At 27.4% G+C, this 16,512-nt stretch overlaps 3 protein-coding genes across 3 annotated transcripts; all 3 read right to left on the bottom strand.

Annotated features, from left to right (window-relative positions):
- Positions 1 to 2,924: 2,924 nt before the first annotated feature.
- LOC125827171 (protein LURP-one-related 4-like) lies at positions 2,925 to 4,039 on the bottom strand. The gene is made up of 3 exons (XM_049506531.1): positions 3,724 to 4,039; positions 3,284 to 3,505; positions 2,925 to 3,178 (listed from the first exon to the last, which is right to left on the bottom strand). The coding sequence occupies exons 1-3, from the start codon at positions 3,970 to 3,972 to the stop codon at positions 3,044 to 3,046; spliced, it is 606 nt and encodes a 201-aa protein (XP_049362488.1). The 5' UTR covers positions 3,973 to 4,039; the 3' UTR covers positions 2,925 to 3,043.
- A 5,786-nt stretch (positions 4,040 to 9,825) lies between these two features.
- Positions 9,826 to 11,813, bottom strand: LOC125827167 (uncharacterized). The gene is made up of 8 exons (XM_049506527.1): positions 11,649 to 11,813; positions 11,469 to 11,561; positions 11,190 to 11,384; positions 10,959 to 11,012; positions 10,706 to 10,861; positions 10,521 to 10,574; positions 10,286 to 10,429; positions 9,826 to 10,197 (listed from the first exon to the last, which is right to left on the bottom strand). Exons 1-8 carry the CDS (start codon positions 11,811 to 11,813, stop codon positions 9,826 to 9,828), a joined length of 1,233 nt encoding a protein of 410 aa, XP_049362484.1.
- A 1,150-nt stretch (positions 11,814 to 12,963) lies between these two features.
- LOC125826733 (uncharacterized) lies at positions 12,964 to 15,044 on the bottom strand. Its single transcript, XM_049506077.1, has 8 exons — positions 14,883 to 15,044; positions 14,696 to 14,788; positions 14,415 to 14,606; positions 14,251 to 14,292; positions 13,868 to 14,023; positions 13,726 to 13,779; positions 13,480 to 13,623; positions 12,964 to 13,362 (listed from the first exon to the last, which is right to left on the bottom strand). The coding sequence occupies exons 1-8, from the start codon at positions 15,042 to 15,044 to the stop codon at positions 12,964 to 12,966; spliced, it is 1,242 nt and encodes a 413-aa protein (XP_049362034.1).
- Between the last annotated feature and the right edge of the window lie 1,468 nt (positions 15,045 to 16,512).

Raw genomic sequence — 16,512 nt, 5'->3', positions numbered from 1 at the left:
GTTATTAACATAAAATGCAGTACAAGACCAGGGTGACTTGGAAGGTTTTATTTAACCATTTTGCAATAAATTATCAATTTCCTTTTTTGCAGAATTTGACCAATTCGGTATTCATCTGGCAAGGACGAGATTTGGTAGGAATATTTTCCTCAGAGAAATTATCTTCATATGGAAGAGTTACAATATGCTTTTTCCGATTCCAAAAAGCACTAGGATGATCAGCACAAATATCAATGGCCATTTGTTCAGAAATGAGTTTAATATTTTCCTGTATTTTAGTAGATTTCAAAGTATATATTCATACTACATATCTTAAGTTGTAAATAATCGACATGCTTTTGTTTCATTTCAATTAAAGCATTAATATCTCGAGAAATAGGTTCAGTGATAAAATTATAACTAATATCTTGATTTTTGTAAGTAGCAGAAAATCCTTTAGCGTTTCAATTAGTAAAAGGATAAATTGCATTTATAAATGGAGTTCCAAGAATAATGGGAGGATATAACTTTTTTTTTACCAAGAAAAAGAAGTGGGGAATACAAATTTTATTCTGGGAAATACGAGTATTAGATAATTTATACTTTATATCTAAAGCATGACCAGATGCAGATTTAACCATATGAGTTGTTTTTGCAAAATATTTAGTAGGTACTAAACCTTCTTGAATGCAACTCACATCAGCGCCACTATCGCCACTATCGATCATAGCAATGTTAGTTATAGAAAAAGTATTATCAATTAATATAGTACATTTAACATACCATTTATGAGCTGTAACAATTTGCATCATTTCTAAAAACATATTTTGTTTCGGACCAATATTCAAAGTGTTGGCAAGAGTATTTTCTTCAGCAGTAGATTCATCAATCTTATTTTTTCCTTTGCTATTAGCAGACTCAAGCTGAGTAAGACGGTGATCATAAATATTATGATTTTGTTTAAGAAATTTAATTTCTTCCTTCAAATGTTCAATTTCTCCTTTTAAATCATCAAAAGAGGTATCACGAATAATCATTTTTTAAAATATATTATGTCTGTTTTGTATGAAATTGACACATGATATTATAAGTATATTAAAATGCGTGATAAATATATTATCCATCAATAAAACTTGCATGATATGTGTTCTATAAATTATTCTCTGCAATATGTATTAAAACTGTATTATAAATGTACTAAAAGTGATCAAGTGAAAAAAAAATGTTATTGCTATGAAATATAAATATTTTTTTTAATATAGTATATTTACGTAAGTTTAAATTAGTGGACAAACTGAGTTTTCAGCCCTCTTATTATTAGTCAATAATTGTGTACAATAATAAAAAATATTATCTTCTTTCGAAAAAAAAGAAATTGAATTGCTCAAGGTTTTGATTACTGTAATTGGTTGTAACTACCAATGTAACTTCCTTCGATTAAGAAAGCTTCAATAGAATAATGAAATTTGTATCATTGGGTGCTTTATTTTCTCTTAATTAATAGTCATAACTCATATACTTCTTCCGCTCCGTTTTTATGTGTCCACTAAAAGTATATTTTTTATTTTTAATCGTCATTTTTAATATATATTTTTTTCATATTTCACCCGTAAGACTAATTACTTATTTTTTTTAATTATTTATCAAGTTTTAAGACAAAAAAATTGACTAATATTTATCATGATAAAATATTCATATAAATATATTAGTATTATTTTTAAGGAGCGTACAAAATTCAGTAAAAATGAATGAAGGGAGTAATTTTGGTACATCTTTAGAAATCACATCTTATTTTGACTTTCTCCTTTCTTTTCACATTACAAAAAGTGAAACATTCAAGTCCTACTAGTATTAATTTGTGTCAAAAAGTTCAAAAAAGCTCCAACCGACTATGAAAATGATGGTACTATACACTTAACAACAAAATTGGCGGAACATTTAATTTGGTGGGGATTGTTGTACAGATTTCTTTCATATTTAATCAGACGTCTTATGATTGAGTTTTTATAAATAGAAAATTATCAAAAGTTGACTTATTCAAAATGTTTCCAACCAATTTTTCGTTGGAAATATCGATTTTCAATCGAAATATTTATTAAAAATTTATGTATCTTACGATCAAACTTAAGTTAATTTAGTAAATAAATATCGAATATCAGATGAAAACGAGTGATTGTGTGGATGACAATATTCATGATTCATCTTAAACATGATGGCTATTTGTAGGGACACAATTAGAAGCCTAATTAAACAAAGCAAGTTGCCAGCCAAAGTTTGCCGTCTACACAACATGCATTTGGGCCTAAAGATTTTGACGTATTTTGGAAATTAGTACATAATGTGCTATCACCACTTGTTTATCATTGTCGTCTTGTTATCGAGTAAAAACTCTATAAAAAAAGTTTAAAGTTAAATTATTTTTAAATATAAGAAAATTATTATTTTTTGATTAAATAGTCAGATGAAAAATACTTCAAATCATAATATGGCCATGGTGACGAAAAAACACAATAAGGGTTAAATTATGTTTTTGTATAATCAATGGAGCATTGTTCATCGAGATAAATGATTGGTCTTATCTTTTTGTTCATTTTTAATTAGCTCCACTCCTTTTCTAGGTGATATATAACACGAGATCGATGAACAATTTTTCAGATTATTAAATTTCAACTTAGAACTTATTCTACTCATACAATTAGTAGAATTAATAAAAACCCATCAAGAAATTCATAAAGTAAAAAAATTCTACATAATTAAAAAAAATCGATAAAATTCCATAATAAAAGCAAGTTTATAACAAAAACTCAATAATATTTAAAAATGAAGAAGGTAAGGTTAATCCCTTTTGAATTACTCTTTCACAAAATTTCGATATTTCTGCAACAAGAAACGAAAATAAAATCGAACTAAAGTATTTAGTTTCTTTTTTTTTTGTCCTAAAAATTTACAAATAAAAATTAAAATGCACACAACACATTCTAAAGTCAGAATGGTGGTTCAAATGGAAGAGCCCCATGTATTATATCTAAATTTTCTTGAATTCTTCATATAATTAATTTCTTGATCATAATTTGCGACTAATTAAGCCGCAAACTGTCACTAATGCCATAATTAGCGATTGATCAACTTGGGGTTCCACTTCTAGAGTCAATACATCATCTCCATATGCAAATCCTCTCGACGATTGCTTTTGTTTTAACTGCGATAGAAAAAAATCAATATCAGAATCTTTATACTATCAGTATATATAACTTATATATTTTTTTAAAAACTTTGTATGAATTTAAAATTTTAAAGGACCTACCTCAGCAACAATTTCTCCAGTAGTATTTGTAACTTTAAATGATGATTTCTTGTCCAATTTTTGAATCTTGTAGCAACTTTTAATTGATTTTTCATTGCCCAAATTCACATTACATATCACATTTCCTCTTGAAAATGTGCAATTTTTTCTCACTTGAAACCATGGCCTCCCTTTAAATCCACCACATAAATATCCATTCCATCTACCAAAGACTCTCAATTTCTGCAATAAAACATAAAAAACAAAAAATAAATTTCAACTTCCATAACATAAAATATACTCTTTATGTCCCAATTTATGTGTTACTACTGTTCGAATTTCAAGAGTCAAATAAATTCTATGTTTGAATTCATAGTCAAAGTTAGGGAGTCTGACTCTGGAAATTTGAACTGTGTCACATAACTTGTAACATAATAAAATAATTGTCTTTGTTTTATTACCTCTTTTTTGATGGAGAAGAGAACTTGTCCATTTAGATCCATGAGAAAAACTTCATTGCTACATCTTTCTTGATAATTATCAACTCTAAAACAAAGTTCACCTTTGGAATTAAAAACAGTACATCCATTTCCATGAAAAACTAGTGATTTCATCCATATTGTAAATGTTTCTCTATTAGATGTAACATAAGGAGATGAACAAGAGGAAGAAGAAGGAGAAGATATATTTTCTGGATGAATTTTACCCATAATTAGAGTAAATTAAATTTATAATATACTTTGGAATTTTGAAGAAATGAAATTGTTTGAGAGAAGATTTTGGAATTTGATTTTTGGTGTGATGAGTAATAAAGAAGTTGAAAGGCTATAAATAGAAGTTAAGGAAGCAACCACTAAAAAAAATAGTTGAAGAAATAATCAAGAAAGTAGAAACATTTGACTTTATAAAAACGTGTAATGTTGACGAGGTTTTTTTTAAAAAAAATATTATAACCATTTGATATTTTGGTTTTTACTAATTCGATTAATTCAGATTCGTGTAGGACAAGACTTATTGAAGAGGAAATTATTCTATATCAGAGGTTTCTTCATTATGTGGACTTGAATTCGAGACTTCTAATAAAAGATAGAGAGATCTAATTCATCATTGATGGTAACAGGGGTAGAACTACGTATATATACAAGGATACATGGAGAGTTAATTGATATCGCTTCACTGAAAAAATTACATTATATAGATAGATAGTATGAATATTTCTTTCATGTATATGTTAATTTTTTTTTTGTATGTTTATTTTTTTCATATTTTGACATTTCTCAGTAAAATTGATTGATATTTTCTAAAAGACGAGTAATTGAAGTAATTACACATTCCATATTATTGTAAGAAAACAAGTCAGATTGATAAAGAAATTACTCATTTGAAGATAATTTTATAATATTGTGTCAAAGTCAGTTTAAATAAATAAATATTTATTCAAGATAATTGCAAAATATTATTTCAAAAACATTTAAATAAGACATAGACAAAGAGGTTTTGTCTTTATTTATTCACATCCAGTCTGTCTTTGGGCAAATAAATAAAGTAGAATATGACTCTTCATTGAGTTTATTTTTATTTTTATAATATGTGTCTGTTTGTATACCCTATATATAATATGCTTCTTTTTGGCCATGTGAGGTGACCTTATGGAGAGCCACTAAACCACAAGTCATCACAACATAGATTCATTTTTCTCCTTTATCCTTCTTCACCTAGGAACTAAATATTCTTTTTATAATTTTGTGTCAAAAGATTTTTTTAAAAAAGTTCCAAAAATGTGGCCTATAATAACTCACTTGGCAACATATCGAAATCTTGGAGGCTCACCATTGAAAAATGTAGTGGGATTAAAGTTATCCATTTGTCATAGTCAGATATTTGAAGATCGATTTTTCAAAATGAGAAATTTATATTAGAGAATATTTTTAAAAAAAATAAATAAATCTTATATGTAATGTGAATATAAATTAGTGTTATTTTTTTACGTACTAAACCCTTAAGCCGTGGGTCAACGTGTGAGAGTATCAAATTGATTGACGATATGAGTTATTATCTTTTTATACAATTTGAAAAAATTAAATTTTTGAGTTTAAATTAAATTTACAGTTTATTTTCTTGATACATCAAAAGAGTGAGACTCATCTTTCTTTTTACATTATGTTGGACTTCCATTTATATTATCCACGCCTCAAATATACATGTTATCTTATATGATTTTAGACAATTTTCATATCAGGATCAAACTTATCCTTATTTCTTAATTTACTCCATATTATTGGGCTCCAAGATATATTCTTCATCGTTTCAAATGTCCATTTAATTTCTTAATTACAACATGAAATTTTCTTCTTAGTCATAATTTTAGTGATTTGAATAATCATATGACTTTTTGAGATTATTAATATTTTTAATTCATAAGTCAACTCCTATTTTCTTAGTGACATATTAATCCCAAATCAGTGGGGTTCCACTTACGTTTGTGTAACAACCACTAAATATTTCTTCAAAAATTGAAAAAAAAAATAAACAAAGAGAATTGCATTAACTGTTCAATGTCAAGAGGGACACAATTAAATTAGAGATTTTAATATGCACTTAGGGGTAAATGAAATTAAAAATAAAATGGTGTCAAAAGAAAGGATTATCATTGATTAAATTAATAAGTAGTCGTTGTTAATTGTTTGAGTGCATCGTTTTGCGTGCTTATCCCTTGGATGAGGGATAATTAGGTATCGACACTGACTAACTCTTTATTTTATATTTTATATAAATTTGAGACTGTGAAAAATGTAATTTTAATATAAATATAAATATAAATTTTAAAAATTATAATTCTATAAATACATCAGCCCTTAGATAACAATAAGTTTTATGGCGGAGTGATTATTAGTATTATCTTAATCAGATATTTTGAATTTAAGGCTCGAATAATGTGGACATATCAAGTACCAAGTGAGAAATTTTAAAAAAAACATAAATGATGATTGATTGAGATAAAAATAATAGGAAAAATTCTTTTGGTCAAAAAATTTTGCCAGAATTTGACTGGTAAAATAACATATTTCACACTATTTTATTTTATCTTTTTGAACATTTTTACCCTTTTAATTAAAAAATGAAAAAAAGATCAGTTTATTTTAAAATAAAAAGGATATTATAGACTTTTTAATTTTATGGCCATTTTCGAGCTAATCTTAACAAAAGTGAAAATATATATTTTAAAACAAGTGGATATATTCGTATTAAGCTTTGATTTAAATTAGAATTCACATATTATATCAAATTTTTATTTTTAGACATGTCACTTTTATATATTATTTAATGATTTTTTTTTCATTCTCAAAAATTTGAACTCGAGACTTGTACGCAATAATAGCTATTATCAAAAACGAGTAAACTCACACACAACAAAAAAGTTGATGATGATAGTCCACTTGGAATTTCACACTAACTAGCATCATGAAAAGTTTAAAGCTGGTAAAAATGACAGCCATATTCCTCTTAATTAGTGGAATTAATAAAGTCAGGCACCAACAGTAACATATCCTCGACTTATAGGATGTGACATTTCATAATATTCCATTCGTTTTAATTTATTTATCTGATTTTAATTTTGATATAAAAAATGTTAGAAAAAAGATTTAAAAAAATTTATGATCTTAAATTAAAGATAGTAGAATGATGTACAAAAATCTTCTTTAGTCTCGTAATTAAAATTAAGGAGTTGTAAAAGAAAAGATACAGAGATTTTAAACGGATTAACAAAGAAAGTATGAGACAAATAAATTAAAACGAAGGAAGTAATAAGGAACGGCCAAAAAGGAATATTATCCTTTAGAAGGATTTTTCTAATATTGGACGGCAAACGCCACTATGTACCGACCGCAAATAAAGAAAAGAGAAGTTATTTTGATTAGGAATTATGATGAATTTGACTTTAATTTGATATTATTAGATAACACTGAAACTAGACTAAGGTTAAAAGTCATAATATGTAATAATAATTTAGAAGGCTTGAATCTGTCATAGTTCTCAAACATTAATATTTTTATTTGTTTTAATTTATGTGATATTCTTAATTTTTTAAGAGTCAAATAATTTAAGTTTGATAGAAATTTACGTATCGAATTTTCAATTTTTTTTAAATGAAATTTATATATTTATTAACTACGTAAAAAGTACTACAAGCTGCAACAATTGACAATTCAAAATATTTAAATGATATATGAAAATTTTATAGTAAAAAATAGATTTATTTGAATCTCGAAAACTGAAATGTGTCATATAAATTGGGATTGAGGAAATTTAAACTTCTTGTTATGAAATATTTAGAAAAAAAAATAACAAGGTATTATTTATTAATTTAGAAATTTTCTTGTACGTTATTGTTTACCATCAATGTCTCAACGGATAATCACATAAATATTATCACATGTTTAAGGCCGTAATTTTTTCTTATAACTATACAAATGTTATCAAATATCTATTATCTTGAGATAAAAAAATGCTCCCCTTTTTCTTAGACTACATTTTAAATCAAATTTACATCACATATATTAATTAAAAGCATATATATAGGGGAGTATTATTCTCAAGATTTCATTGTCAAATAATCATGTAAATCCCATAATTATCAGTATATCATAAATTAAATCACATAAAATATATGTTATCTCATTTATCGTAACAAGACAAATAACAGTCAGATGATGGACGTGGCATGTTTTTTGAACTAAAACTTATCACATGTTAACTTTTAAAAAAGTTGATCCAAATCCTTAAAATATGATTGGATAATATATATAGGACAATGAGTAAATTTAAAATTTTAGGATAATTTCTAAAAATAAATAAATTCTAAGTGCGGGTTGATGCATGCACACCAAAAAGTTTGTGTTTGATCGACAAACCCATTATTATTTTTATAAATTTATCACTATGATTAGAACAAATTAAATATCCACTTAGGGTAATGTTTTTTTAAAAAAAAAAATTAATAGTGGTGGTAATGTCTATTGAAGAAATTTAGGTTGTCTTTTTACTAATTCTTGATAACGTAACGTGCATGCTGACATAATTGGTGAACTAACTTTGGAAATCATTTTTAAAAAAAAATGATTTAATGTTCATATATATTTTTTAAAATAAAAATAATTAATTAGTCATTATGTCCTAGTAAGCAAGCATTTACTTGACAACCTGTTAATTACCTAATTGCTGGGACCATCGATCAGCAAATACCATTTTAAACACCACCTTTTCTAGCACTCCGTGTTCGATAACCGTAGAGAATTAAAATCATATTAATTTGGATTTGTGCATAGTATTTTGAAGGTGGTATTTTTAGAATGACGTTTCTAATAAGATTTTATTTATACCTAGAGGCTATAGGGGGATAATTTAATATGGGAATCCAACATCGGTAAACCATCAATTGGAATGAGTCTGACTCTGAAGCCATGAAAAAAATGGATCTTCGACCAAGAGGATTGTCCATGTTCATATAAGGAGACCAAATTTTTCATCTCTAGCCTATGTGAGACACTCAACACGAATCCGAAATTTCTGATTAAGAATAGAACACCACCTTTTTTTGGCACTCAGTATTCGATAACCACATTGAACTCAGATTAATTTGAAGTTGTGCATTGTATTTTGGGGGCGGTATTTCTGGAGGGACGCTCCCAACAAGATTTTTTCATATTTAGAGGGATAATTTAATTTGGGGATCCAACATCGGTAAACAATGAACCATGATAGAAACGAATCTTCGACCGGGAAGAATTTTCCAAATTCATATATGGAGATTAAATTTACGATCCCTAGTTGATTTGGGACACTCAACACGAACTAAATCTTTCTGATTAAGAATGAAATTTCAATCATCCCACTATAATCTATGTTGGTAGAACACAACCATTTGTATTTTACTATTTTTATTATCTATATAATCGAACGTCAGCAAGTATTCAAATCTTTTTGGAACATCAAATTTCGAAAGTAAATGAAAAGCAACTTAAAAAGTGTACATAGACAAATTCAACTTGAAATATATACAGGAAAAATAATTAAGTTGCTGATGCTTAACTTAAAACAAGAAAAAATGAGCTCATTGGTAATCATGAACCTAAAATAAGATCAACAACGAATACGTTTGAAGTAATTTATCGTATGTGATTTGGATAATTATTCCTTAATTAATTGTTAATTAAGATGATGTTTTTTTGTCCTAGTGTATTAAAATAATCATATTTAGTTCATAGTTTATATAAAATTAAAAAATAAGACCTCATCTTAGCTACATTGGCTTTTCATGAACAAATTTGATGATCTAGTGATATTCATATAATTATTTCAATATATGTGACCCTTGATGTATTCTTTTATTGATTTCCAATGGATTTTTAAACCAATAAAAAATAAAAGAAATATATAAGCGAAAAATATTAAAGAAATAATTTAAAGAATGACAACCTAATAAAATTCTTTGGTTATAATTTGTCTAATTTGGACATAGATTGTAAATGTTGTCATTACAATAAATAAGGATATTTTAAGAGTTAAGTTCTCTCACCAGGTCCTCCATACAAAACGGTGTGCTTATATTTTCTATTTGTTCCCCTTGGTGGAATATCGTAAACCCTATAAAAATCGAGATTATCGGTGTGTGGGATCGTATTTACCTCTATCGTCTCACCTTTATAGTTTAATGCTGTAATTCCATTGCACGAACCATCATACCCCTTCATATTAGTAGGGAAAAAACTGGAGCCCATTGGTGGTTCAGGTATGTCTGGTGGGCTATAAGCGACTCCTCCCCATTCAATGTGTGTAGCAAAGCCTGCTAACTGAGTGAAGATGTTTTGAGGCCAAAAGCCAACTTCTCTATGCGTTTCCTGAACCAAAACCCACCAGTTTCCGTTCACTAGATCCTTTTGTTTCCAAATGAAGATATATAATTAGTATCTCATTTTATATTATTTTTAAAATCAATTATTGAAAGAGAAATGTAACATATACCCGATCGAGGTACATTGGATATTCCCATAAGTTATGAATATCTCCACGGTGTGAAACATTACTAAATGGCGCTCCAACGCCTATCTCGGTGTCTACCAGTACAAATCCAGGACATAGTGTATTAAAGCAGCCTATATTATCAGCCTAAATATATATATATAATTATATATAAAGTTTTAACAATTTCATGAACGCAAAATAAAAGATAATAAATACTCATAAAAAAATAACTAACCTGAAAATGTATAAACATCCTAGTTAGGGTATCGCCATATAATGTTGGATCCACCTACACAAGAAATACAATCATCATAATAATAATTGAATGGTAGTTTGTTGATATACTTTCTAATAACTTCCATTTTATATTCTAGAGGTGTAATCCTCTAAACACGAAATAAGCAATAGACAAAAGCTTACTCTCCAACCAATTTGTATAATGTCTGATAATTTTTGAACTTTCAATCGACATCCACTATGTTGTTGACCTTTAACATAAGGATTCCATAAAGTAGCTGACATTCCAGCTCCCCCGAACTTGTAATCCAAATCAGTACGAGTTGACACTATTGCAACCTTCAATATATTAACAATTTTTTTTTTAAAAAAAAAAACTAAATTAAACCTAGCTGAAAAGACAACAAAAAACTAAGAAAATTAAAAGTTCATGTACCCTGTATCCTTGTGTAGATAAGAATCTTTTTTTCAATCCACTGTGATTCCTAGTCTTTGGAAAAGTAATAAATAAAAATATATGAGATTTGATGCTAATTGTGAAAACAAAACATCTTATATATTATTAATATAAATATAACAAATTATATATATATAATAAAGATTCTATTGATTGGAAATGAATTATTATTGATAAAGCAATAATTAAATTGATTTGACATTATCTTACCTCAAAAAATTGGGTATGAAATGCGAGATCTTCTGGTGGTGGCATATGTTTTTGTCTGATAAGATCATCTTTTGTAATTCTTTTAATAGGAACTGATCCAAAAGGACAACCACCATCATTTAGCCATATCGTCGATGCTTCTTTAGATTTTGAGGTACCTAAAGTTTGCTTTATCCTAGATAACGTAGGCTTCATCTGTCCATCCAAAATTGAAATTCTATATCAGTATATCCCTGTTAAATGTTGCTAGCTAGTGAAGTAGAAAATAGAGTGACATGCCTTTGGATGAAAATTGTGGTTCTTCAACAATGGATGATCAAATGCAGGTTGCTTGTAAAAATCGATACAATCATATATATCTCCATACATGGTCTGTGACTCAAAATGTAGACAAATAAGTTATTTGGTCATAACAATTGCATATATCTTGTCATCCAAATTCTAATTCGAAATAAATACCTTAATTGTTTTGATTGCAGGTTTGTTCAAAAGTTTAAGTTGACTTTCTAACTCTTGATCCTCTACTTCGGATAATTTTATTTCTCCTTGAACCACATGATAATTATAACTCAGAAGAAAATATAATACCAACGTTTGTTGAATAATCCCTTGATTTATCTGCATTGCCTGAACTTAGAGAGAGCATATGTTAAATAGATTTAGAGAGGAAATAAAAAAAAAATGTTATGCAAGTTAAGTAATGTAGTTTATTTTAAAGCAAGATTATCTTAACTTTATAAAGATTTTATTACATTAAATGAAAGTTGACTGTTTGCTTTAAACTTTAAAGTAATCTACAAAAAGGATATATTATTTGACCATAGAGATTATTATCTCATTTTTTTAAAAAAAGGCAAAATCGATTTATCCCTATTTATTGTTTTTTTTTTCAATTTAAAAGGTTAATGTGTTTCTTACGAGCCAATAACAATAATAATATTTCATTATATTTAATGTAATTTTATAATTGATATATTTTGGTTTTGTTTTTGATGTAGTATATATCAAGACATAATACCAAAAATTTGAGTACATTCACCCAAGATCAATATATCAACCATCAAAAAATTATTTCAACAAGCGATCTCGGTTTACGTATTATTCTTTATAATTATTCTTTAAACAAATTACATGACATCAAGATTATGCAATTTATAGCATATGTAGAATTATATATGTATCTGTGTATCTAAAAATTATAGTTGTCATTACTCTCACATACCTCCGCGTGATTTACAATAAGTATGAGATAATATTATTTCGTTAATTTTTTATTTATTTTTTTGCAAAAATGGACGCTAATAACGCTATTTACTAAATTTTCTAACGATCAAAATATAAATATCCATAATTCCACTTTAATTAACGGGCCTAATATTTTCCTCCCCCAGCCCAATAAGCATGAAAGCCCAGATAAAGTCGAGAAAAATAAAGCCCAATAGCTGTCTGCATTGGGAAAATTGCGAATTCGACGACTATTTATATTAATTTTTCAATAAACAAAGATTTTATCCATAAATCATCCTGAAAATTGTAAGTCCTTATGTGCCAATAAAATCAATATATTTAAATTTACTTGTCCAACCAATTTGTACAATATCTTTAGAATTTTTAATCGACATGCGTTTGTCGCCAAACTTATTATTTAAATTATATGGAGCTCTAATTATTACACGTTGGATAGAAGAATGTAATTTTATCAAAAGCAAATTAATGAACATTGCTAAATAGAACTTTGCAAATTGCAAATATTTATCATAATCACAATATTTTTTTACATATGTTTATCTATCCTTGCCATATGAGTTCCCCCATAAAATACATAATGTGGAAAATCTACATTTTCCCAAAATGGTTTATCAACGACTTGGTATAGTGTTTGATTGTCAAGAAATATTGGTGTCTTTATTACGTTTAGCGTTTCACCCTTATCATTTAAAACCATAAGTGCCCGACAATAAGCATCATGTGCAGGTGCTATACGTACAGGAATCATGCCAGAGCCCATTGGGGCATAATGTTCAAAATCTTCTGGAGGAGTATATGTCACTCCACCCCACTCGACATTTGTAGCAAAATCATTTGCTAATGCGGTGAAAATCCAATTAGGCCAAAAACCAACTACAACTTGTTTTTCTCCAAGCAAAAGCCACCAATGTTCATTTGCAAGATCCTTTAATTTTCACAAAGAGGGTGTATGTTAGACATTTGTAAAATTCTTCGAAATTCTAATTTAAGTAATTATTAAAAAAATTGGTTAAGTAGATAAAAAAAATAACATATATTGTACCCGAACAATGTACACAACAATCTCCGGTTGTTGTTCATGATTCCCTCTTCGAGAAACATTGGCAAATGCATTATCAAGAAGTATATTATTGTTTACTAACAAAAAGCCGGGACATAGTGTATTGAAGCAATGTGTATTCCCAGCCTAAAAAATATCAAACATTTAAAGAACGATTATCTATTGAGGTGAATAGCTTGATTGAAAACGAGATAGAAATCATTTAACAAGGCACTTAAGAAAACTTACTTGAAAATGTATAAAAAACCTTGTTTTTCTGTCTCCGTATAATGTTGGATCTATCTAAAACAAGAAATAGCGATCGTGACCATTGAAACTATTGTAAGTAAGAAAAAATAGTTAAGTTACATAAATAAGGTATTAAACTTACTCGCCAACCAACTTGCATACTATCTTGTCCTTTTTGAATCTTCAATCGACACACACTTTGTTGTTTATCAAAAACATAATGACTCCATAAACTAGCTGCCATTCCAGCTCCACCAAACTTATTTTTATGATTTTTTGGAGTATGAACTATTGCACGCTGAACATAAAAGATAATTTTTTTATAAACTCATTACATAGATTATCTAAATTAACTTAATGTTCATTCATTTGAAATTTTAGTGGAGCCAAGAAGAATTGGGCAAATGATAAATTTGTAACCAATTTATTCTACATGTTGTTACTTCAAATTCAACCCTACAAGTAATAACAAAAAAAAATAAAAAATTAATAAATAAATAGGGATTCAATTTCATAGTCATATACCTTGTAATTGTATCCTCCTGTTGGTTCAACAATTTTATTAGTCTGCACATCAGTAATAAAATATGTCAAATTTAACATAAAGTATTTTCTCCTTTTTATTTTATAATTATAGAAAGTTTTAACCTATAAAATGAAATAAATTGGAGTAACATTATCTTACGAACCTCTGATTGGGGTTCATATGCGAAATCTTCTGGTGATGGCATATTTCTTTGTCTAATAAGATCATCTCTGGTAATTTTTTTGATAGGAACGGTTCCAGAAGGACAATTGTTTTTCTCTAACGATATCTTCGAAAATATATCAACAGTTGAGTTTTTCGAAATATGTTTTATCGTAGGTAAAGTGGGTTTCATCTGCAAATCAAAAACTTATTTTAATTTATCTGCATCCAATACTACATTCTTCTGAAGTTGTATACATAAAAAGAAACAAAAATACTTACCTTGGGATGAAAATTGTGATTCTTCAATAATGGATGATCAAATGCAGGTTGTTTGTAGAAATCCACACAGTCATATGTATCTCCCCATTTAGTCTATGGATCAAAAGGATTTTTAACTTACTAGTAATCTTTGTTGCATAAATTACACATAAAATGTTGTACAAGAATTTGTCGAGAATTTACATACCTTAATTGTTTTGACCACTGGTTTGTTTAAAAGTTTTAATTGCTTCTCCAATGCCAATTCCTCTTGTTCTGACAACTTTATTTCTCCTTGAACTCCGTCGTAATTAAAAAGCAAATATAATACCAGCAAAGTTGGTAGAACATTTCTTTGATTAATCAACATACTCTGAATTAATAAAAAATAATTTTTATGAGCAACTGTGAAATATACATACATATATATGTAATATACAGAAAGAAGTGTATTAATTTGGTAAAAAATGAATTCTTCTATGGATTTATAGAAAATTGGATCGAGTTTGAACCATAAAAGGAAAGGTGCTTATTTTGTGGAATTTATTTGCATAAACATTTAATAATTGGATTTTGGTTAAAGTAAAATTAAGTAACGGATATCAAGGGAGAATATTTTTAAAAAATAAATAAAATGTGAATTGATCGTTTGTTACAACTATTACGATATTTGGGTTTCTTAACCAAGATCAGTAGTAGGATATAACAATTCCTTAATAAATAAAGTTAGAGACATATCAAAATTCCAAACTTGAATATATGTCAGCCATATTAAATTTGATAAAAGTGGGTAGCTTTTAATTGTATTATTTAAATTATTATAAGTGACCCCTCAATGTGAGGAAATGGGACATTTGAGCTTTTAATATGTATTGATATTTTTATATCCACTTTTATATATTTTTTTGGCCCTTTTTAGTGAAGGGAATATTGATATGACATCAAGATTTATCAGTCAAAAAAAGTGTAGTTTCTATAAGAAAAAATAATGGACCATTCACCTATAAGTAAGGGCCACCTAATCTCTCATTTACATCAACAATGATTTTCCATTAATTTTAGGAATCACATAGTTTTAATATGAAATTACAATATATCCCTCTTTAGTTTGTAATTACATTAATTCCTTAAAAAGTAACACAAATTGGATACATAATATGTAGCTCGGATACATTAAAGAGTATCTCGGATACATTATAACATAAACCAGATACATAATATGTAGTTCGGATACATTAAAAACTAGCTCGGATACATTATAAAATAAACCGGATACATAATATGTAGCTCGGATACATTAAATACTGGCTTGGATATATTAATATGTAGCTCGAATACGAAATAGAAGGGGATATTAAAAATAAGGGAAACATAAGACGTGTATTTCAGTAATATAGGAATAGAGATGTGGAAAACTAACCTAAGACATTTCTATAAATGATACTGTCTAGTTAAAAACCTTAGTAGGAAAAAAATTGTATGAAGGAAAAAAATATACATATCTAGCTACCTTACTAAAAATCTTGCAAAAATTAAAAAAAAAATTGGTAAAATAAAATCTCGGGTAATAGAAACTTTATTATATATATATGGCTTTTTAGTTCAATTTGTAACTGCTGAAGAATTCTCCATTTTATCTAAATTCATCAAATTATTGTTAAAGGCAAAATAGTACATTAGCATTTATATCCTTTTCTTTTTTGCACATTGGTTTAGTTATTTTTTAATTTTTTTTTTCCGAATTAACATCATATTTGGTTATACGGTCAAAAATATTTTCAATAGTTCAATATTATGTAGATATGATCCAACAAAAAACATTCAAAGTCTTTTCATAT

The sequence above is a fragment of the Solanum verrucosum genome, unplaced genomic scaffold (genome assembly GCF_900185275.1).
Source record: "Solanum verrucosum unplaced genomic scaffold, falcon-dt-bn FXZP01000060.1, whole genome shotgun sequence".
NCBI classification, from domain to species: Eukaryota; Viridiplantae; Streptophyta; class Magnoliopsida; order Solanales; family Solanaceae; genus Solanum; species Solanum verrucosum.
Note: the sequence above shows the minus strand (reverse complement) of the source record. Positions and strands in the feature narration are given on the sequence as shown.